The sequence below is a fragment of the Oryzias latipes genome, chromosome 14 (assembly GCF_002234675.1).
Source record: "Oryzias latipes chromosome 14, ASM223467v1".
Lineage (NCBI taxonomy): Eukaryota > Metazoa > Chordata > Actinopteri > Beloniformes > Adrianichthyidae > Oryzias > Oryzias latipes.
In genome coordinates this window covers 30,277,381-30,299,645 of record NC_019872.2, presented here as the reverse complement: position 1 = coordinate 30,299,645, position 22,265 = coordinate 30,277,381, and the positions used below count along the sequence as shown (strand labels likewise).

Here is a 22,265-nt window from a genome sequence, read left to right as displayed (position 1 = left end):
CAGCTCTTTCCACAGATTCTCTATGGATTCAGGTCTGGACTTTGACTTGGCCGTTCCAGCAGCTGGATATGTTCATTTGTGAACTATATATTATGGATTTTCTTTATGTTTTGGATCTTTGTCTGGTTGGGAGACAAATCTCCGTCCCAGTCTCAGGTCTTTTGCAGACTCCATCAGGTTTTCTTCCAGAACGGTCCTGGATTTGGTTCCATCCATCTTCCCATCAATTCTAACCATCCTCCCTGTCCCTGCTGAAGAAAAGCAGGCCCAAACCATGATGCTGCCACCACCATGCTTGACAGTGGGGATGGTGTATGTATGGTGGTGACCTGGGGGTTAGCCCCGCCTAGAGCCACTAAGACTCATGGGAAGTGTGAAATCTTGTGTGTTGAATTCTTCACCATAACTTGGAGAGCTGTGAAGAGAAGTGAGGTTCATGTTGTTATGCTGTTCATGTTTTCATAATAAATGGGTTAGAATGCCGTATAGGAGATGCAGCAATCTGTTTCTCTGTCTACTCTCTCTGAGACTGTTTGAGGGGCGTGTGGAGTATGGGGGGGGCAGGGACAGTCAGTGCAGCTCGGCTCTCGTTTTCTCGCTATGACTGACAAAGCAGCTGGATCGTGACAATGCATATGTGGGGGAAAAAGAAAAAACGTACTGAAACGATTCGGTTCAACTACGTGTGTCGTTACACCCCTACAACAGATGCTGCAGAAAAGCATGATGGGATATGAGCAGGAGGTAGGTTCTTCAGACTAAGGCGGGTCCTTTGCAGAGACATGCATGAGTCTTATCCTCATTAAGGAGTGTTGTATCTGCCTCCTGCAGTAGGAGGAGTCTGTGTGGTTCCTATTCCAGGGGGAGGAGTCTGTGTGGTTCCTATTCCAGGGGGAGGAGTCTGTGTGGTTCTTATTCCAGGGGGCGGAGTCTGTCTGGTTCCTATTCCAGGGGGAGGAGTCTGTCTGTTTCTTATTCCCGGGGGTGGAGTCTGTGTGGTTCTTAATCCAGGGGGAGGGAGTGTATGTGGTTCTTATTCCAAGGGGAGGAGTCTGTCTGTTTCTTATTCCCGGGGGCGGAGTCTGTGTGGTTCTTAATCCAGGGGGAGGAGTCTATGTGGTTCTTATTCCAAGGGGAGGAGTCTGTCTGTTTCTTATTCCCGGGGGCAGAGTCTGTGTGGTTCTTAATCCAGGGGGAGGAGTCTATGTGGTTCTTATTCCAAGGGGAGGAGTCTGTCTGTTTCTTATTCCCGGGGGCGGAGTCTGTGTGGTTCTTATTCCAGGGGGAGGGAGTGTATGTGGTTCTTATTCCAAGGGGAGGAGTCTGTCTGTTACTTATTCCCGGGGGCGGAGTCTGTGTGGTTCTTAATCCAGGGGGAGGAGTCTATGTGGTTCGTATTCCAAGGGGAGGAGTCTGTCTGTTACTTATTCCCGGGGGCGGAGTCTGTGTGGTTCTTAATCCAGGGGGAGGAGTCTATGTGGTTCGTATTCCAAGGGGAGGAGTCTGTCTGTTACTTATTCCCGGGAGCGGAGTCTGTGTGGTTCTTAATCCAGGGGGAGGAGTCTATGTGGTTCGTATTCCAAGGGGCGGAGTCTGTCTGTTTTTTTTCAGGGGGAGTTTTTCTGTCTGGTTCTGGTTCCAGTACACAGTTTCCACAGAACCTTTATTGAAAGTCAGGTGACAGGTGTTTGAACTCAGCCAATCAGGATTTGGCATTTGTCTGATTTTTTTTATTGTGTTTTTGTCCACCTTCTTTTTGTGCATGTCTGTCGGTTTGTTGTCTTGTCCAGTTGTGTGAGTGTTATTGAGTACTTGTGTCTATGTGTGTTGGTGTGATTTAATCTTTGTGTGTTTGTGTAAGTTTGTATTGTTAATCTATGCAAATATGAGTTTGTGAGTGTGTGTTTATCTGTTGCTGTATTAGTGTGTTTATGTGTCAGTGTATTTGTGTTCTGTAGCAGTGGGATTGGCTGGTGCAGCAGTGGTGGAGCGGTTAACCTCTGGTTGCACATCAGTGAAGACCAGAACCACACCATCACCTCCGCAGGTTCTGGGCGCACTGCGCTGATCCGGTTCTCACCTGAGTCGGAGCTGTACATGTAGACGAACCTGGTCCAGTAGAAGTGCTCCAGCACGGCCAGCAGGGGCCCCTGAAGCTGGGGCCGCAGCTGCAGCACGAACTGGTTGTTGGTCTGAACGGGGAACGACGGCGTGACGAAGCAGACGTGCAGCGAGCCGCAGAACGACGTCAGCATGTTGACGGTCCGCCGGTCGTACAGGCCCATGATGGCGTAAACGCCTTTGGAGAACTGGGAGCAGACTGGTGGAGACAAGAGGAGAGGTTTTAGCGGACGGGGGAGGGGTTTCCTCTCAGCTTCAGATCTGTAGCGTTTTCTGTTAAAAGGAGGCAAAATTATGTATTTTTTAATTTGCTTTCGCTTAATTCTTTTTTATCTTGTGTTTTACTGTAAAGTACTTTGTGTTTTTATCCTGAAAGGTGCTGTACAAATAAAGTTTACTGTTACTGAGCTCGTCTACATGCTGCCTTGATGTGTTACCCACTAGATTTCTAAAGTCTGTCCTGAACAGTGTGTTGCCATCAATTACTCAAATAGTTAACATGTTTCTTCAATCTGGAATATTTCCAGAGGCCTTAAAAACTGCAGTCATTAAACCCCTCCTGAAGAAAAGCGGTCTTGATCCCACTGTACTGAATAATTACAGACCTATCTCTAATCTGCCATTTTTAGGAAAAGTCCTTGAAAAAGTTGTCTACCAACAGCTCACTGATTTTTTCTTATTAAACAATTCATTTGATGTTTTCCAGTCAGGTTTTAGACCCCATCATAGCACAGAAACTGCTCTTATCAAGGTAACCAACGACATCCGCCTGAACACTGATGATGGCAAAGTCTCTGTCTTAATCCTGCTAGACCTGAGCGCTGCCTTTGATACTGTTGATCATGGGATCCTTTTGCACAGACTCCAAGACTGGGTTGGCATCTCTGGATCTGCCCTAAGTTGGCTCAAGTCTTATCTGGAAGACAGGAAATATTTTGTTGAAATTGGTAGTTGTGTCTCAGACAACATGGCCTTGACTTGTGGTGTGCCCCAGGGATCGATCCTGGGACCCCTTCTGTTCAACCTCTACATGCTGCCACTAGGGCAGTTAATACGCAGTAATGACATATCTTATCACAACTATGCAGATGATACTCAGATCTATGTGTCACTGACAACAGGTGAATATGGGCCGGTGGATTCACTCAGCCACTGCCTCCAACAGATCAGTGCGTGGATGCAGAACAACTTTCTCCAGCTAAACTCAAACAAGACCCAAGTTATTATTTTTGGCCCACAGAAACAAAGAGAAAGTCTCAGCAGCTACCTTCATTCTCTGTCTCTTAAACCCTCAAATCAAGTCAGAAATCTAGGGGTAATCATGGACTCTGACCTGAACTTTAACAGCCATATCAAGTCAGTAACATCAGTGGCATATTACCACCTGAAAAACATTGCCAAAATCAAAAACATAGTGTCAAAGCCAGACCTGGAGATACTTATCCATGCATTTGTCTCCAGTAGGTTAGACTACTGTAACGGCCTGCTCACCGGCCTCTCCAAACGAGCTGTAAAACAGCTTCAGTACATCCAGAATGCTGCTGCTGGAGTCCTGACCAGAACCAGGAAGTATGATCACATTAGTCCTGTGCTCAGGTCTCTGCACTGGCTCCCTGTACCTCAAAGAATAGACTTCAAAGCAGCTCTGCTTGTGTACAAGTCTCTCCATGGCCGAGCACCAAAGTAGATCTCTGACATGTTAGTGCCAAATGAACCATCTCGTACTCTGAGGACCTCAGGGGCCGGCCTCCTGTTGATTCCCAGAGTCAGAACTAAACAAGGGGAATCAGCGTTTCAATATTCTGCAGCTAAAATCTGGAACAGCCTCCCTGAAGGCGTAAGACAGGCCTCTTCTGTGTTCATGTTCAAATCTAGACTTAAAACATTTCTGTTTAGCCGTGTAAATGACTGAAAGGTCCTATCTGCACTTTTCTTTCCTTTCCTTCCTTTATTTTTAAATCAATTTAAAAAAATATATTTTCTTTTTAAAGTAAATTTTACGTTGATTATTTCTATGATGTATTGTGATTTTAATGCATTTTTCTGTTTTGTGAAGCACCTTGAATTACTTTGTGTACGAATTGTGCTATACAAATAAACTTGCCTTGCCTTACTTTCATAAAAAGTTTCATATTTAGAACATTCAAGATTCTATTATTGTTATTTTCACAGCTTTCACTAACAAACAAAGTTACATTCCAGAACAACAGAAATACACACATACAGTTCAAAGTTGACTGAGCCGGAGCTCAGGTTAGCATGAGTGTACATGGTTTACAATACAGGGGGGAGGGGTCATTGGTGACAAAAAAAAAAGTCGTATCGCTACACGATGTGTCGACACACAAAAAATGATACAAATCTTTTTTTTTTTTTTTTTTTTTTTTTTTTTTTTAACTTGTCCTGTCCAACAGCTAGGCAAACAGATGAGAGCTGAGGGCCTCTTGTGTTGGACATATTTTATTTTAACAAGAGGGGTTATTCATCTTCAGACAAACCAAAGGTATGTCTGAATAAACCCCTTTTGTAATTGAGGCCAAAATTTATTAATTTCAATCATGTTTGAAAATCTTTGGTGTTGGACCGGACGGAAAAGGAAAGAGGGGAAGAAGAGAGAGGGACGTTAGAGAGAGGGGGGGGTAGGAGGGTGATAATAGGAGGGGAAGGGGGGTAAGACCATGAAGCAGCATAGAGCAGACAGGTTTACTGGTTGTTTATCGTTACGGTACGGTTCAAATGTAGTACAAAAAGGGCGAGGCCTGTTCACACACACTCAAATATTATCAACACACCTGCTAGCCGCAAAAATGTCCACATGTCAACATGCACACAAAACAGATAGTGTTCACGAACGCATACCTATGCCTTTAAACCAACTAGTGTGAAATCTTTCATTCATTCAATCATGCAAACTATTAGTGCAAAGGTGAGCTAACACCTGTGCTCAGGTGAGTGTTTATGTTCTTCTAAAATGGATGGTGGAATGTGAAAAGAAGGAGGAGGAGCGCCCAGCCACCCCCACACCCATACCCCCGCCGCAGCAGCAGCGGCAGCCGGAATTCCCCCAACGCCACACGGGAACAGGCAGGGAACAACCGCCCCCCGGGCGACCAAGACCGCCACCCAGGCCAGGGCCAGCCGGACCGCCGCGAGGCCCCCAGAGCCAGAGAGCAGGGAGGTGCGGAGGGAAAGAGAGCGCCGCCCCAGCCCAGCCAGGAAAGCAGCCCCCCGCCGCGCCGGAAGAGCCCAACGCAGGGCCCCACCGGAGAGGGACGCCCACAGCCCCAGACGAGCACCCCACCACCACCCAGGAGTTCCGGGCATCCCCCCGCCCCGACCCCAGGTACGAGCCATGACCCCCCAAGGGAGACCCGCTCCGCACTCCAGGCAGCCACCCACCCGGCCCACGGTTGGTCCAGGTAGGAGCAAGGCAGGGGCCCGCCGCCCCCGCCCAGGAGGGGGGAACCCCGGGGAAAAAAGGGCGGCCCACAAGGGATGTTATAAATATGGCCCGACCAGGCTCGGCCATGTTGGAAGTTTGGCGGGGCCCAGCGCCCAGGGGCAAGGACCAGGACCCACCCCCCAGGGACACGAACACCCCCGGCTCAGGTGTAATATGAACCCCCCCACCGTGCGGAGAGAGCACCGCCGGGCCCAGGGAGCCGGCACCCAAGGGACACGGCCGCCATCGCCAAGGGGCCCGCACCCCCCACCAGGGAAGGGGTAGGGGACAGATGGACCCAGGTCCCACCTTCCTTGTAAAATGTGTGTGCGTGTATGGGTGTTTGAGAGGGTGTTTGTGTGCATGTGTGTGTGTTTATGTTTGAATGTATATATTGAAGGGGGAGGGGTGTGTGTACTAAGGGGGGTGCAGTTAAAATTGGCGAGTAGGGCACTAAGGGGACATCTCCTGATTACTCACAGTGATGTCCCCTCACCCTCCCCACCAAGGGGCCCTAAATGTCTAAGGTGCGGTTAAAATTGGCGGGTAGGGTGCCAGGAGGACATCTGCTGCTTGCTTGCAGTGATGTCCAAGCACCCCCCCTACCAAGGACCCTACATGTCTAAGGTGCAAATAAAACCGAAAGAGGGGGGGCCCACTCCATACGGCAACCATAGGAGGGGGGCCACTCCCAAGTAGCCCCCCCCCAAGGCGCATCGCAGGCTAGACCCCCCACCCCCTCACCCTAATATGAGGTTATATAAGGAAGGGGGTAAGTTGGGGACAGCTGGTAGACTGTCCCCCGGTGGTCAAACAGCCGTCCCCCAGCCCACCCCCAGCAAAGGGGCCAGGGCCACCCAGCCCAGGGGCCCACCCCCGGAGGCGCCGACACCCCAGGCCCGGCACCACCCACCCCACACAGAGAGAGAGGAGCCAGAAAGCGTCGCCCCCCCCCGGAGCAAGCCCAGGCCCCCACCCCCAGACGCCGGCCCTAGAAGAGCTCTGGTCAGGCCTCGACGGGACCGAGGAGGCCAACCGGCCGAGGCAACCACTGATTGCCTCAGCGGAGACCCAAAAAATGATACAAATCTTAAAATCTTTTAGGACCTTGAAATGTTCTAGAATTTAGAAATGTTTTAGGACCCTGGACAAAAGCTCAGATGAGTGAAAAATTAAGTTCAGACCAAATTTGTGGTGGGGATCAGACAACTGTCCAGAGTTGGTTTAAGCTCATTTGCATACTCTATTGTTTCTTGAATCAATCATTGTTGATACGCACAGATCTCTTTAGGTTTTTCTGCATCAGTAAAGAGTCCTAAATGTCTGCCAGTGACACCTGGCCCTTACAGCTGTCCTTATGAGGCGTTTTCACAAGGACATCTGTCCTCTCCTCACAGACCCCCCCAGCCCCTCAGACACAGCGCCTTTCATACATACGGCCCTGAGTTGACGGCGAGGAGCACTGTGGGGAGCGCAGCTGTGTCCTCACGCTGGGCGGTTGGAGCTCCTGACAAATCCATCTTTCTGCACGTCTATCTGCTCGGCTGTGATGAACAGCCCTCTGCAGAGCCCCCTGGGGGCGGGGAACTGATGGCGTCCATCATCTCCTGCAGATGGGACGGCCCACAGAAAGGCAGACTATGCTGGGGTCACTGTCGCCACGGCGCCACTGTCACTCAGACGACGTGTCTCAGCAGAACGATCTGAACTTCACACACGTCCGCTTCAAGTTCATCCTCAGCTTTACTTGATGTGTCATGACAGCAGAGTCTGCGACAGCTCAACCGCCGACATGAAGAGCAGAGGAGGGGAAGGTCTGCAGCAGCAAAGACCCCCCCCCCCCCCAACGTTCAACCTTGACATGACGTAGACACGATAAATGTCTACAGGATTTAGTCTGTTCTAGGAGCAGATGTGAAAACCTGCTTCAATTGCAACTTTATTTATATCAGATTGTTCTTGCTACAGAAAACCTTAAAGGACTTTACCTAAATAGAAAAAATACTGAAAAAAAATAAAGAATAGCAATGACAATAGGCTGCATGGTGGTGCAGTGGTTAGCACTCTTGCCTCACAGCAAGAAGGTCCCTGGTCCAAGTCCTGGCTGGGTGACCTGAACCAGAAAATCAATGGGGGACCTGCATGTGTGGGTTTTCTCCGGCTTCCTCCCACCGTCCAAAAACATGCCTCACAGGTTCATTGGTGACTATAAATTGTCCATAGGTGTGATTGCATAAGTGTGTGCTTGTGGCCCTGCAACAGACTGGCCACCTGTACAGGACGTCCCCTCGATTCACCCGTGAGTGACCAGAATAGGCTCCAGCAACCCTGCAACCCCGAAAGGGTCAGAACAGTTAAGAAGATGAATGAGTAATGACAATAAAACCGGCCAATGCACAAACACAGTGCACATACACAATAGGTTCATAACACTAACATGCTGACAAAGAAACTACTTTCAAGCATTTCTTAATGTATTATTTGTATTATATTATTCAAACTCTGTGATACCGGTCAAAGGGATTTAAGAATATCCAAATGTCTGGTTTAGTTTTAGTCATTTTAACAACAGAAACAGAAAATCTCTTTAAAAAATAACTTACTGTAAGTCAAAGCCCCGAGTCGTGTCTATTTAAGAAGGACACACAACACCTCTCATTAACAAGTTAACCCGCCCCCAGGTGGTAATAAACATCTGTGACAGTCAGGCAAGAAAAATAGCCCAGGGTGATGTTCTTCATCATTGAAATGACAGCCAGGATCTGCTGAGCCGTCTGCCCCCACAGGGCGTCCATGTTTGACCCGCCTCAGTAATGTTCAGCACGCCAACAACAACGATGTCATTAGAGCCCCTTCTCACTAACACCACAAACCCAGGAGTTTCCCGCTCTGAGCCTAAATCCACAATGTGCAGGCAGATCCCAAGTGGGCCATTTATTTTTTATGGGTGGGCCTCCATGGACTGGTCATCTCACGATCGGTTGGTCTGGGGAGTTTGGAGGGAACATTTTGCTGTCAGGATTCATTATCCTGTAGAAGGAGACCTTCAGCAATGCCGTTTCCAGTGGTCTGCTGCCATGCTGGGCCGGCTGCTACACATCAAACCACAAATATCACCCATGACATATGTCCTGCATGTCTTCATGTCATGTGGTCCATGTAAATACCCAGCTGTCTATCTGTGTGTTTTATAACCACTGAGTTATCAGACCAGAGCCTTTTCATCCAAAGATCTTTGGTCCAGTTTCATAATGAAGACCTACTGAACAGGTGAAGAAAAACAACCTTCTAGAACCATCATTCCCTGCTTCAGCAATTTTGGCTGCAACGGCTCGTCTGTTCATCAATCTATGGATCCAACTATATATGGTCACATTGTATACTATGGATATGCTACGCTGTGGAAATATTTTTCAGTTGCCTTAAATCCATCAGATGACATTGAGTTGAGTGATGTTTGTGTTTTGTCTGCAGATGTCATCACAGATGTTTTGGCCACAGAAAGGTTGTGAAAGTAAATGTATCTTTTCTGTAATAGCATGTCTGACTGACGGTCCTATATCAGAAATTGAAGTCTTCTGGGAGCCTCACATTCATGATGTGATGTCATTACAACCACTGCAGGGCAGTTCCGGGGCATTTTCTGCCGTATGATGGTTGGTTATGGTGTCTCACCAAGTGAAGTCAGGAAACGTGGAAGGACAAGACTGTCTTCCTGTCAGCTGCAGACATGTACTCCCACTGGCATGTCTGCATTCATATGTGAACACAGCTACCTGCCTGCCTGCTTTGGTGGTCTTGCAGAAAATTCCCTGGTCTACATTTCTGGATTTGTTGTGAGATAATTCTGAAGCAACTGTCCTGTGAAGTGTCACAATAGCTGTGTCCTCATCCTTCAACCAGAGTGACCATCTGCTTCACCTGAAGACCAGGTGAAGAACTGGTTTGCTGTGACGTAATTTGCGGGTGAGTGTAATCCAGTGCCTGATCGTTGTTTGACTGTTTTATGCTGTTTGGTAATAGCCTGATTGCTATTAATTAACTGAAGTGTTATCTGGTTTAATATTCACATTCATATTTTTTAAGTAGCATCTTTAGTCTACACCCTTCTGTGTCAACCGCTTGCTTGTCCACGGTACTCTAAGCTTGCAACGTAACTGCTTCTCCCTAGCTAAACACCTCTAGCCTAACTTCTGAAACTGCACTAGTTAGAGTCTCTAATGACTTGTTATTGGCCTCAGAAAAGGGACTACTTTCTATTCTGGTCCTGTTAGACCTCAGTGCAGCCTTTGACACTATCGACCACAGTATTTTACTCCAGTATTTTACTGACATAGGGATCAGAGGATCTGCCCTCCAGTGGTTTGAATCCTATTTATCCCATAGGTACCAGTTCGTTAATGTAAATGGACATTCCTCTCAGTGCACACCAGTTAACTACTGAGTCCCACAGGGCTCAGTCTTAGGACCCATCCTGTTTATGATATATATGCTACCCCTAGGAAACATAATCAGGAAACACAGCATTCATTTTCATTGTTATGCCGACGATACGCAGTTGTATTTATCCATGAAGCCTGACCAGAATGACCAGATAGAGAAACTGAACGCCTGCATCAGAGACATCAAGACCTGGATGACAATTAATTACCTCCTCTTGAACCCAGAAAAAACTGAGGTCAATATACTAGGTCCTAAAAACCTCAGAGATGCTCTGTCTGTTCAGATAGTCTCCCTGGATGGTCTAAGTATAGCCCCCTATTCCACAGTTAGAAACCTTGGGGTTTTATTTGACCAGGATTTATCATTTAAAGCTCACATGTCTCAGGCGTGTAGAACTGCTTTTGTGAAAGATTTTTCCCACCTTGGCATCCGGACATTACCACCTGGATGTTAGCATCTGGACCATAGCATCTGGATGTTAGCACCTGGACATTAGCATCTGGACGTTACAATCTGGAAATTAGTATCTGGACCTTAGCATCTGGACATTACCACCTGGACATTACCACCTGGACGTTAGCATCTGGACGTTAGAACCTGGACGTTACCATCTGGACGTTAGCATCTGGACCTTAGCATCTTGACATTATCACCTGGACATTAGCATCTGGACGTTAGCACCTGGACGTTACCATTTGGACGTTAGCATCTGGACGTTAGCATCTAGACATTACCACCTGGAAGTTAGCATCTGGACGTTAGCACCTGGACGTTACCATCTGGACAATAGCATCTGGACGTTACAATCTGGACGTTAGTATCTGGACCTTAGCATCTGGACATTACCACCTGGACGTTAGCATCTGGACGTTAGCACCTGGACGTTACCATCTGGACGTTAGCATCTGGACGTTAGCATCTGGACCTTAGCATCTTGACATTATCACCTGGACATTAGCATATGGACGTTGGCATCTGGACCTTAGCACCTGGACGTTAGCATCTGGATGTTAGCATCTGGACATTAGTATAGGGACGTTAGCATCTGGAAGTTAGCATCTGGACGTTACCATCTGGACAATAGCATCTGGACGTTACAATCTGGACGTTAGTATCTGGACCTTAGCATCTGGACATTACCACCTGGACGTTAGCATCTGGACGTTAGCACCTGGACGTTACCATCTGGACGTTAGCATCTGGACGTTAGCATCTGGACGTTAGCATCTGGACGTTAGCATCTTGACATTACAACCTGGACATTAGCATATGGACGTTGGCATCTGGACCTTAGCACCTGGACGTTAGCATCTGGATGTTAGCATCTGGACATTAGTATAGGGACGTTAGCATCTGGAAGTTAGCATCTGGACCTTGGCATCTGGACGTTAACACCTGGACGTTAGCATCTGGATGTTAGCACCTGGACCTTAGCATCTGGACGTTAGCATTTGGACCTTGGCATCTGGATGTTAACACCTGGACCTTAGCATCTTGACATTACCACCTGGACATTAGCATATGGACCTTAGCATCTGTACGTTAGCATCTGGACCTTAGCATCTTGACATTACCACCTGGACATTAGCATCTGGACGTTAGCACCTGGACGTTACCACCTGGACGTTAGCATCTGGACGTTAGCATCTAGACCTTAGCATCTTGACATTACCACCTGGACATTAGTATCTGGACCTTAGCATCTGGACATTAGCACCTGGACGTTAGCATCTGGACAATAGCATCTGGACGTTACAATCTGGACGTTAGTATCTGGACCTTAGCATCTGGACATTACCACCTGGACGTTAGCATCTGGACGTTAGCACCTGGACGTTACCATCTGGACGTTAGCAACTGGACGTTAGCATCTGGACGTTAGCATCTTGACATTACAACCTGGACATTAGCATATGGACGTTGGCATCTGGACCTTAGCACCTGGACGTTAGCATCTGGATGTTAGCATCTGGACATTAGTATAGGGACGTTAGCATCTGGACGTTAGCATCTGGACCTTGGCATCTGGACGTTAACACCTGGACGTTAGCATCTGGATGTTAGCATCTGGATGTTAGCACCTGGACCTTAGCATCTGGACGTTAGCATTTGGACCTTGGCATCTGGATGTTAACACCTGGACCTTGGTATCTTGACATTACCACCTGGACATTAGCATATGGACCTTAGCATCTGTACGTTAGCACCTGGACATTAGCATCTGGACGTTACAATCTGGACGTTAGTATCTGGACCTTAGCATCTGGACATTACCACCTGGACGTTAGCATCTGGACGTTAGCATCTGGACGTTACCATCTGGACGTTAGCATCTGGACGTTAGCATCTGGACGTTAGCATCTTGACATTACAACCTGGACATTAGCATCTGGACGTTAGCATCTTGACATTACAACCTGGACATTAGCATATGGACGTTAGAATCTGGACCTTAGCACCTGGACGTTAGCATCTGGATGTTAGCATCTGGACATTAGTATAGGGACGTTAGCATCTGGACATTAGCATCTGGACCTTGGCATCTGGACGTTAACACCTGGACGTTAGCATCTGGATGTTAGCATCTGGATGTTAGCACCTGGACCTTAGCATCTGGACGTTAGCATTTGGACCTTGGCATCTGGATGTTAACACCTGGACCTTAGCATCTAGACATTACCACCTGGACATTAGCATATGGACCTTAGCATCTGTACTTTAGCACCTGGACATTAGCATCTGGACGTTACAATCTGGACGTTAGTATCTGGACCTTAGCATCTGGACATTACCACCTGGACGTTAGCATCTGGACGTTAGCATCTGGACGTTAGCATCTGGACGTTAGCATCTTGACATTACAACCTGGACATTAGCATATGGACGTTAGCATCTGGACCTTAGCACCTGGACGTTAGCATCTGGATGTTAGCATCTGGACAATAGTATAGGGACGTTAGCATCTGGACGTTAGCATCTGGACCTTGGCATCTGGACGTTAACACCTGGACGTTAGCATCTGGATGTTAGCATCTGGATGTCAGCACCTGGACCTTAGCATCTGGACGTTAGCATTTGGATGTTAACACCTGGACCTTAGCATCTGGACGTTAGCATATGGACCGTGGCATCTGGACGTTAACACCTGGACGTTAGCATCTGGATGTTAGCACCTGGACGTTAGCACCTGGACCTTAGCATCTGGACGTTAGCAACTGGATGTTAGCATCTGGACCTTAGCATCTTGACATTACCACCTGGACCTTAGCATTTGGACGTTAGCACCTGGACGTTAGCATCTGGATGTTAGCATCTGGATGTTAGCACCTGGACGTTACCATCTGGACGTTAGCATTTGGATGTTAACACCTGGACCTTAGCATCTGGACGTTAGCATATGGATGTTAGCACCTGGACGTTAGCACCTGGACCTTAGCATCTGGACGTTAGCAACTGGATGTTAGCATCTGGATGTTAGCATCTGGACCTTAGCATCTTGACATTACCACCTGGACCTTAGCATCTGGACGTTAGCACCTGGACGTTAGCATCTGGATGTTAGCATCTGGATGTTAGCACCTGGACCTTAGCATATGGACCTTGTCATTTGGATGTTAACACCTGGACCTTAGCATCTGGACGTTAGCATATGGACCGTGGCATCTGGACGTTAACACCTGGACGTTAGCATCTGGATGTTAGCATCTGGATGTTAGCCCCTGGACGTTAGCACCTGGACCTTAGCATCTGGACGTTAGCAACTGGACCTTAGCATCTTGACATTAGCACTTGGACATTAGCATATGGACCTTAGCATCTGGACGTTAGCACCTGGGCGTTAGCATCTCGATGTTAGCGTCTGGACGTTAGTATAGGGACGTTAGCATATGGACCTTAGCATATGGACCTTAGCATCTGGACGTCAGCATCTGGATGTTAGCACCTGGACGTTAGCACCTGGATGTTAGCGTCTGGATGTTAGCACCTGGACCTTAGCATCTGGATGTTAGCATCTGGATGTTAACATATGGATGTTAGCACCTGGATGTTAGCGTCTGGATGTTAGCACCTGGATGTTAGCATCTTGACATTAGCACCTGGACGTTAGCTTCTGGATGTTAGCATCTGGACGTTAGCACCTGGACGTTGGCATCTAAAGTGACTCTTTGTGTTTATTTTTCACCGGTTGTTTTTCAGTGCCAGGCTGCAGCTCAGAGAGGAACTTTACAAAAAAGGTTCTCTGCTGCATCTACTGACTCGTTCGTCTCGATGGTAAACGACATATACTTGTAAAGCGTTTTAGATGTTCCAGTGTTTGCGCCTTTGTCTGCATTTTGTCTTCTTCCATTCTCTTCCCACCTTTTCTGCATGTCTCTTCTCCTCGTCGTCCTTTCCACAGAACGATTCATTTCTGTTAAAGAACGACCACGTTCTGCAATGTGGCGTTTCAGCTGTATTGGCCTCTCCTTCCAATCACAAGTGTCCTTTTCTGTCTGCCTCTGCGCCGTCAGCTCTGCCTGCTGAGTGCAGCGTCGCTGTGCCAGAGCGGCTGACATTGTTTGTGTTTCTTTGTGAGCGGATGTGTTTATTACAGCAGAAAAATCCAGGTTTCTCTGCATCATCGCTTCTCTGCACAGCTGCTCGGCCTCTACTGTAAAGCCTTTATCTGCGTCGCCATGGTTACGCCAGCCTCAGCAGTTTGGAGGGAGCGTTCAGAGTTCTGGAAAAAAAGCATTTTCAGCTGAAGAGAATTCAGCAGCAGCGAAACACAGATGCTAGACTTCCACACAACTTCATCATCAGAATGGAGAACCTCTCCTAAAAAGACACACACATAACATAACACACACAAAGCACACACAAACAGACAACACACTCACAACACACAATAACACCACATACAGCTAGTAAACACACACCAAATACGACAAAATACACAACACACTAACACATTAACACAAAGCACACACAAACAAACAACACACACTAACACATTAACACAAAGCACACACAAACAAACAACACACACTAACACAACATACAGCTAAAAGACACACACAACACACCAAACAGGACAAAACAAACCTAACACACAGAACACACACACAACTGAACCACAAAAATGCACACAACAAAAAACACACAACACAGAAAACACACAATCCACTAACACAACACACATATGCAGAGAAAAACAAGACACACACGTGTATAAAGCAACACTAACATAGATAAACTCACAAAGAGTCCACAAACATACATACATTTACACAGATTCACACTTAAGGAAACAGACACACTCACACTGCCATGAGCAGACACAGAGGAAGCCACACCCCTTTTCCCTTCAAAATAAAAGGACCACGTGGAGCACAGAACCCATCTTGATGTCTCCATGGGTTCTTATGGGTTCAACTAATGCTGAATTTTTCCCCCCTTTCGTCTGTTTTCTGGCAGATTCCTCGCCCGGCTGTCTGTTTGCCTCTCAGCTCGTTCATGTGTGAAATGTAAAGCAGACGGGGGGAGGCGGAGCCTGCAGCCGGAGCGCAGCAGCTTCTGCAGAAGTTTCTCCTCGTGACAGCCTGAGGAACCCAAGGAGGTGACGGAAGTGTGAGGAGCGTTTTTTTAAAGTTGCATCCTAATAAAAAGATTTGCAGCCTGGTTGTTTTTGACTGTTTCTGTGAGGGAGGGGCGTCTTACGTGCCACACATTGTAACCACACCCCTTTATTTACAGGAAGGGGGCTGTGAGCTGCCACAATAAGACCTCAGAGGCACCAACAGGAAGTAGCTTTAGAGTGAAAATATGGGCCCATTTCAACAAAATAAATCTACAAGCAATGAACCAATCAGGAAATTAGAACGTAAAAGAAATCTCTGATGTCACACCGGCTCAGAAACGCCCGTTCAGGCCACTGCTTCCAACAAAAGTCTATGTTAACGAGTGTTTGCGCGATCCAGATTTTCAAAACTTTAGAATTTACACATCGCTGCGCAAGTTTCTTAGTTTCATTTTTACATTGAATGAACATAAATAAATTATGGAAAGGATTTCCACCAGATTAGATAGCTTTACTTGAACAAACATGAATCATATTGGTCCTACTGAATGTACCTAGGTTGGGTCAACTTAATGTATTTAGGTTCAACCTAATAAATTTAAGTTGATTCAATTTAAATACTACAGTTGGACCCAACTTTAACTTAATATTGTTGCTCACTCTAAAAAGAAAAAAGTTGATCCAACTTAAATGAATCACATCAATTGGTAACACGTAATTGAATTAAGTTTATTCAACTTAAATTTGTATGTCTATCTAACTTAATTTAATATGTTGATCTAACTTAAATTTGTTGTTATTTTCTTCAATTTGTTTACACAACTGAACTTGACCCACTTTCGTGTTTTAACCAATGGGCCTTGCAATCTTCATATCAAAGACATGAATGACCCAGTAATGTCTCCCATTACAAGGCAGGAGCTCACGTGCCGTGAACTCTGCCTTTAGTACTGGGACATTAGCAATTTACCGCACAAGGGGGGTTGGTCATCATCCTCTCCCAAACTCTATCTCATGGTGCAGAAAAAAAATAAACATAGCAGTTAAAATTACTGGTTAAAACAGAGTAAAACAGCTAGACAAAACACATGGACAAAAACTCTTCCTTAAATCCCAATCTACCCAGATAGGCAAAGAAAATGGTATCCCACAATTCCTTGCGATTACTAATGTAATCCAGTTTAATGGTTTCGTAAAGTTAATTGGCTGGTAAATTCCTTTTTTGAGTGTACAAAAATGGCGGCCAGTGAACGTGCTCTGAAAGTTAAACCAGCTGAACTTTGACCAGTCAGAGACCGGATTTGGTAGTACATTATGGAAGACGTCCCTTCTGGGGGGTGCCTTCCTGGGGCGGGCCTGATCCCCTTGGCGCATAGGGGGGCTGCTCTTCTGGTTGGGCTGGAGCTTATACTCTCTGTCCCCCCATGCATCCCTGCTCCCTGGCATTGGGGGCCACTGTGGCGGTCCTGCTGGCCCTGGACCGGGGGGGCGGTTGTTCTCTATCTGCAATACCGTGTGGGTATTGGGGGGTCTTGGTTGCCGCTGCTGCTTTGGCGGGGGTCTTGATGTGGGGACAACCGGGTACCTCTTTTTCCATTGCATCATCCACCTCAGCAGGACACAAACAGTCCCCTGAGCTCAGGTGTCAGCTCACCTCTGCACAGATAGTATGACTGAATGTGGTTTGTGTCATTCACTGACACCGGCTCTTTCATCTATTGGAATAGAGCTGTGACAGGAAATGGCTGGAGCCGGATTCAGCTACGACCTTTAAGGCCAAACTCCTTCTAGCTGGAGGTACAGGTGCCAGTGTCAGGTAGCGACATTCCACACCCTCTGCTAAAAGTGCGTGTTCTTGAACGCGCCACACGTGTCCAGTGTGAACATAGCTTAAGACAAGCTAATTGAAACATCCTAACCACCAGAGCTGACATGAAGGTCTGACTGACACAGAACTGTGACCGTCAGCAGAGGTTCTGCAGGTTCTAGAACCAAACTGACCAAAACCTTTAGAAAGGTTTCTATCCTAACTCATCCGTGGCTTTTTACCACCTAAACTGTATGACCGAGCCTGAAATACTGAGTCCTTCTGTGGTTCTGCCTGGATTGGTCCTGGTCTCTGGTCACATGACAGTAGAGCCTCGCCAAAAATGAATGTAATGTAAAAACAGCTTTTTTAGAAGAGAGGGCTAAACTATGGTACATGAATTTACTGGAATTTCTGCATGTAAATATGCAGAATCAGGAATGGTTTGTTCCCGCTCAGCTCCTGGACGGATGTAAACTTTGAGCAGGTTTGACACTGTGTCTCTGTGAGGATAAGAACATCATCCGGACCGACTCTCCAGAGACCGGCTCCATTTGTGCTCATCTCCCTGGGGCTCACCTTCACTTCTGCCGTCTGCCCTCTTAAAGACCGCCTCCTTTTACCCCCATTACCCTGGAGCGAGTCTGGATCCAGAACTGATTCGTTTTGGAGAAAGCAGCAGAGAGATCCGTCATGAAGATCAGGATCTCCAGCAGGTGAACCAAACGGTGGTCTGGTGGAGCCGCCAAAGCTCCTCTGCAGACGGAAAGCAGTCAAGTGGTCTCCATGGTGGAACAGCAGGATCAGGAAGATATGAAACAACCAACGAGAACACACGTGTGCACACGTTTGTGTGAGTGTTTCAGTGGATCTCATTGAAGTGAGTTAGGCTCAGCAGATCTGGTTTCCTTTGTGGATCTCACAGAGAAACGCTCTGACAACAGTTTCTTCATGCCTAGGTTTTTGTTTTTGTTCTTTTCAATTCAGTTCAGGAATCAAACATTTTTCTCCTACAGTTGATCGTTTCTCTCCAAACGGCACGTGCTCAATTTTCAGGTTGTGTTTGGGTCCATGTTCAGGTCCGGTTCAGGTTCCGTTCAGATCCTTTTCGGGTCCTATTAAGGTCAATGTTTAGATCTGGTTCAGGTCCTGTTCAGGTCCGGTTCTACCCTCTTGTCCCTGCTGTCCTTTGGCAGCTCTTAATTTAGTTCAGAACCAAGCAGGTTTTTAAACCCGAACATGTATGGATCTGTGTGACACGTGGCTGTTCTTTGTTTCTACTGAGATTCATAAATGCTCATCTGGGATGTTTGTGGTCTCATGTTCTGGCTTCAGTGTTTGCGTTAGAACATCCGTGACGATGCAGACGGTGATTTTCTTCTCCGTATGGATGTGGACATTTTTTCTCTCCATCCTCGTCATATTTAGATGCACATGTGCCAGAGTGGCTGCTCTGTCTCCTGATAACTCCTGCTTTACCTCTCGCCTTAAATGTGGAGGTTTCAGATGCATCAGTGATCATTTCTGCCATCCCATAATACTTTTAATAATAATAATGTTTTTAATAGTTTTTAATGTCCTGCATTCTAGCAGGTTTCCATCTCTTCACACAAGCATGAAAATGTATTTTTTCTGCGCTCTGGGTTGATCTTTGCTGAACAGTGAAACCACCGGTAGACGTTCTCCATCAAGCAGCCAATCATCAGCAGGACGTCTGAACTGCTGATGTTGACGGGTTTTCATTCTCCAGACCATCCAAGGACAAAATAAGGATTCACCCCCATGTGGGGTCAGACTGCAGCCTTCAGACTGACCACAGGTCCACAGAAAAAGCAGGAGCACACTTTCAACTGTTGGTTTTTCCATCCTATGACTGCAGATAATCCCACTCCCCCCCAGCTGCAGAGCCTGTGCAGGGGCTGAAAATATCCGTCTGCGCTCTCCGTCATTTGTAGCTGCGCTATCTGGCAGCGTGACAGATCAGGCTACAGGTCTCATGGCGAGTGAGCCAGCAGCCTCCCGCCTCACCATCCACTGTCACAACAATCACACTTTCCTGCAGAACATGACAACATCTGCTGACAGCATGTGGGCACACACAGGAACACACCTTTGTGTCGCACACACTCCCACACACTGCCACCTGATAGCAGCAGCTTTATCAGCGTTTCCTTCAGAGGTTCCCTTTGCACTTTGCAGATCTACCCTGGCAGTTTGACACAAACATGTCCGAATAATCGGTGAAAACCAGCTGAAGGCTGCTCTTCAGTCTCCATCATCATGAACGTTCAGCTTCCCTTAATGGGCCGAAAAGTCCTCATGCAGACCAAAAGAGAAGCTGAACATCCCAGCGCTCATCCGGACCAGGATCTGGACTTACAGGCGTAGGTCATGGCGAAGCTGCTCCCGGTGTCCACCATGTCCACCTGAGGCACCAGCTTAGAGACGTCCTGATGCTGCGACAGCGCGAACCGAAACACCTCATACTCGTGCGAGCCGGTGGGGAAAAGGCCTCCTGTTGTCAAGAAAAGAGTTTGACTTTTACAAATAAGCAAAGTCAAAGTTTGTGCAGAGATATTTCCCCAAAACACAAAAATCTTCTTTGAAGTTCAAGTCCAGACGCCACCTGCAGCTGCACTGGAGAGAGAGGATGTGCATCACAGCTTCCTGTCCCGCCCCTGTGGTTATCAAAAGGTAAATAGTGCTTTACAGCCCCCCCACACACACACCCCCCAACACACGCAGACACACACACATTCAAACACTGATGAACTGCTGAACGCCGACGCCCGACCTGTAACCACCAGGGAAAAGGGGTTCCAGCATCTTGCTCAAGGACACATGGGCAGGCAGGGAGGGAGCTGAACCTGCCATCCTCCAATCAGGGTCGACCGCTCTACCTTTGCATTACGGCTGCCCCAATTATCAATTCTATAAATTAGAAATGGAAAGCTAAACCGTCCAACCAGCAACATGCTCTGATTCTCAGTAAAAAGGTTTGTTTCTGTGAGACAAACTTCAGGTTTTCATCTCCCAGTCTGATGGTTTCTAATGTTTTAGGCCATACGGACAAATGTAAAGGGGGCGACGGCTCAATGCTTGTCATTCTTTATGAACTATTGGAGACAGTTTTATTACGTGTCTTTATTTTGCATCTAAAATGTATTTTTGACATCAGTGTTTTTCAACCAGTGTGCCGTGAGAGATGGTGAGGTGTGCCGCGGGAAACCATTCATTCACACGGATCTAAAAACATTGACCTTCAGCAGAATATCAGCTGTGTTCATCAACATTCCTTCAGGGATGCTGGTTCCTTTAATCTTTATTAAGTTGGTGCTATTTTTTTGTCAAACTTTTTCATTAATTCCCTGACATCACCCCCCCCCCCCCCCCCCCCATCCTCCCCACCCCAATCTGGAAACCCGACTCCTCCATCCTGTTTCCATCAGTGTTCTGCAGATCTGTGGTTTTTATTCTGGTTCAGGTCAGACTGGGATCTTTGTCATGATACAGAACTTACAGAACATCAATCCCGGGTTTATGGTGCAAATCCCGCGTGTTCCTGATAATCCTGCGTGATCATCCAAGCTTCTCATTCCTGCCGATTGATCTTCATCAGTGGTTTTAGAAATTTCTGGTCACGTGACGTCTTTAGATGAAGCTGCTGCTTCTCAGAGGTCTTCTGAGGCTTCAGGACTGAGATGTTTCCTCTGGAGGAAGATCCTCTACAACTAAATGCAGATATTCCACCACTACTGATCAAAGCGCAGAAGTGGAAGGCGCATTTTTACGCAGAGCAAACCGGACACTTAGTGAAGTTCTGGATCAGAACGGACCGCAGAGTCCAGCAGCAACCTGGACCCCCACTCACCTATGTTGATGTTTCCCGGGAAACTTGTTCCGCTGCAGAGACCGAGCAGCAGCAGCGGCAGCGGCGGCAGCACCGAGCGCACCGGGAAGCCCCGCATGTTTCCTCTCCAGCAGAGCAGCAGATCAAAAAGCAGCCCGATCCATCCACGCCGCAGGCCGGCCGTGCGCGCGCTCATCCGCCAGCAGCTCTGTCTGCTCAGCTGTGGCCCCCGTTAGTCTGCCCCCGCATCAAACATCCTCCTTCCACTGCGAGCCGCACCTCCCCTCCTCCTCTGAGCGCCTCCTCAGCAGCGATGCGCTCTCAGCCTCTGCTTTACAAACATGAATGAAACGGAGGACAATGAGGATCAAACATGGGAGACAGGAAATGCTCTAAAAAAGTTCCTCCGACTTTCATTACATCATAGACTTCCTGTCAGTGAGGAGTGAAGAAGATTGTGGTCGGCCGCCTTCATCATGATCAGTTTTTGATTTCTTCTAAAGGTACCAGAATGACCCAAGCCTCCACCTCAAACGTCATCTAAACCTCTGGAGTCCAGCATAGACTGTATAGAGAACTGGACAGAGCACGTGCGACGTCACCCACAGAAAACGCCTTTCCTCTGGCTCCAGCCAAATGAAGACAATTCATTTGGCATTTTTCTGTGATAGACGTTGCCATGTTGGAGCCAATCAGGAATTAATGTGTTCGAAGTACACCCCTTCCACGGAAAGTGCTTGTCAATCAAACAATGGGGGAGGGGTCCCATGTTTTCTTGAGGCGTCTGATTAATTAGTTTGCAACTTGAATACCTTGAACTGCAGAAAGCAATGAGGATTATCATGAAGATGTCAAAAAATGTATCAAATCCAGAACGGTTCTTCTGACCAATAGAATGATGGAGTAACAGATGTTAATATAGAGGTCTGTGGGATTTTGGCTTCTTGGAGCCACTTCCTGTTTGGAAGGCCAGGGGGGAGGAGTCACTCAGTCCAGTTCTCAGATACAGTCCTCATTGGTCATTGGAGAACTGAAGTTCATC

General features: G+C 47.3%; 1 protein-coding gene across 3 annotated transcripts in view; it reads right to left on the bottom strand.

Annotated features, from left to right (window-relative positions):
• Positions 1-21,526, bottom strand: part of LOC101167340 (glutamate receptor 1) — a 92,906-nt gene extending 71,380 nt beyond the window's left edge. Inside the window, exons 1-3 of one of the 3 annotated variants that reach the window (XM_023962455.1) lie at positions 21,245-21,526; positions 19,754-19,888; positions 2,081-2,320 (exon numbers count right to left, since the gene is read on the bottom strand). In XM_023962455.1, coding sequence (XP_023818223.1) covers positions 2,081-2,320; positions 19,754-19,888; positions 21,245-21,419 — 550 coding nt within the window. In that variant the 5' untranslated portion in view covers positions 21,420-21,526. The remainder of the gene's footprint in view (positions 1-2,080; positions 2,321-19,753; positions 19,889-21,244) is intronic. The other 2 variants (XM_023962454.1, XM_023962453.1) reach the window with 2 other exon arrangements.
• Between the last annotated feature and the right edge of the window lie 739 nt (positions 21,527-22,265).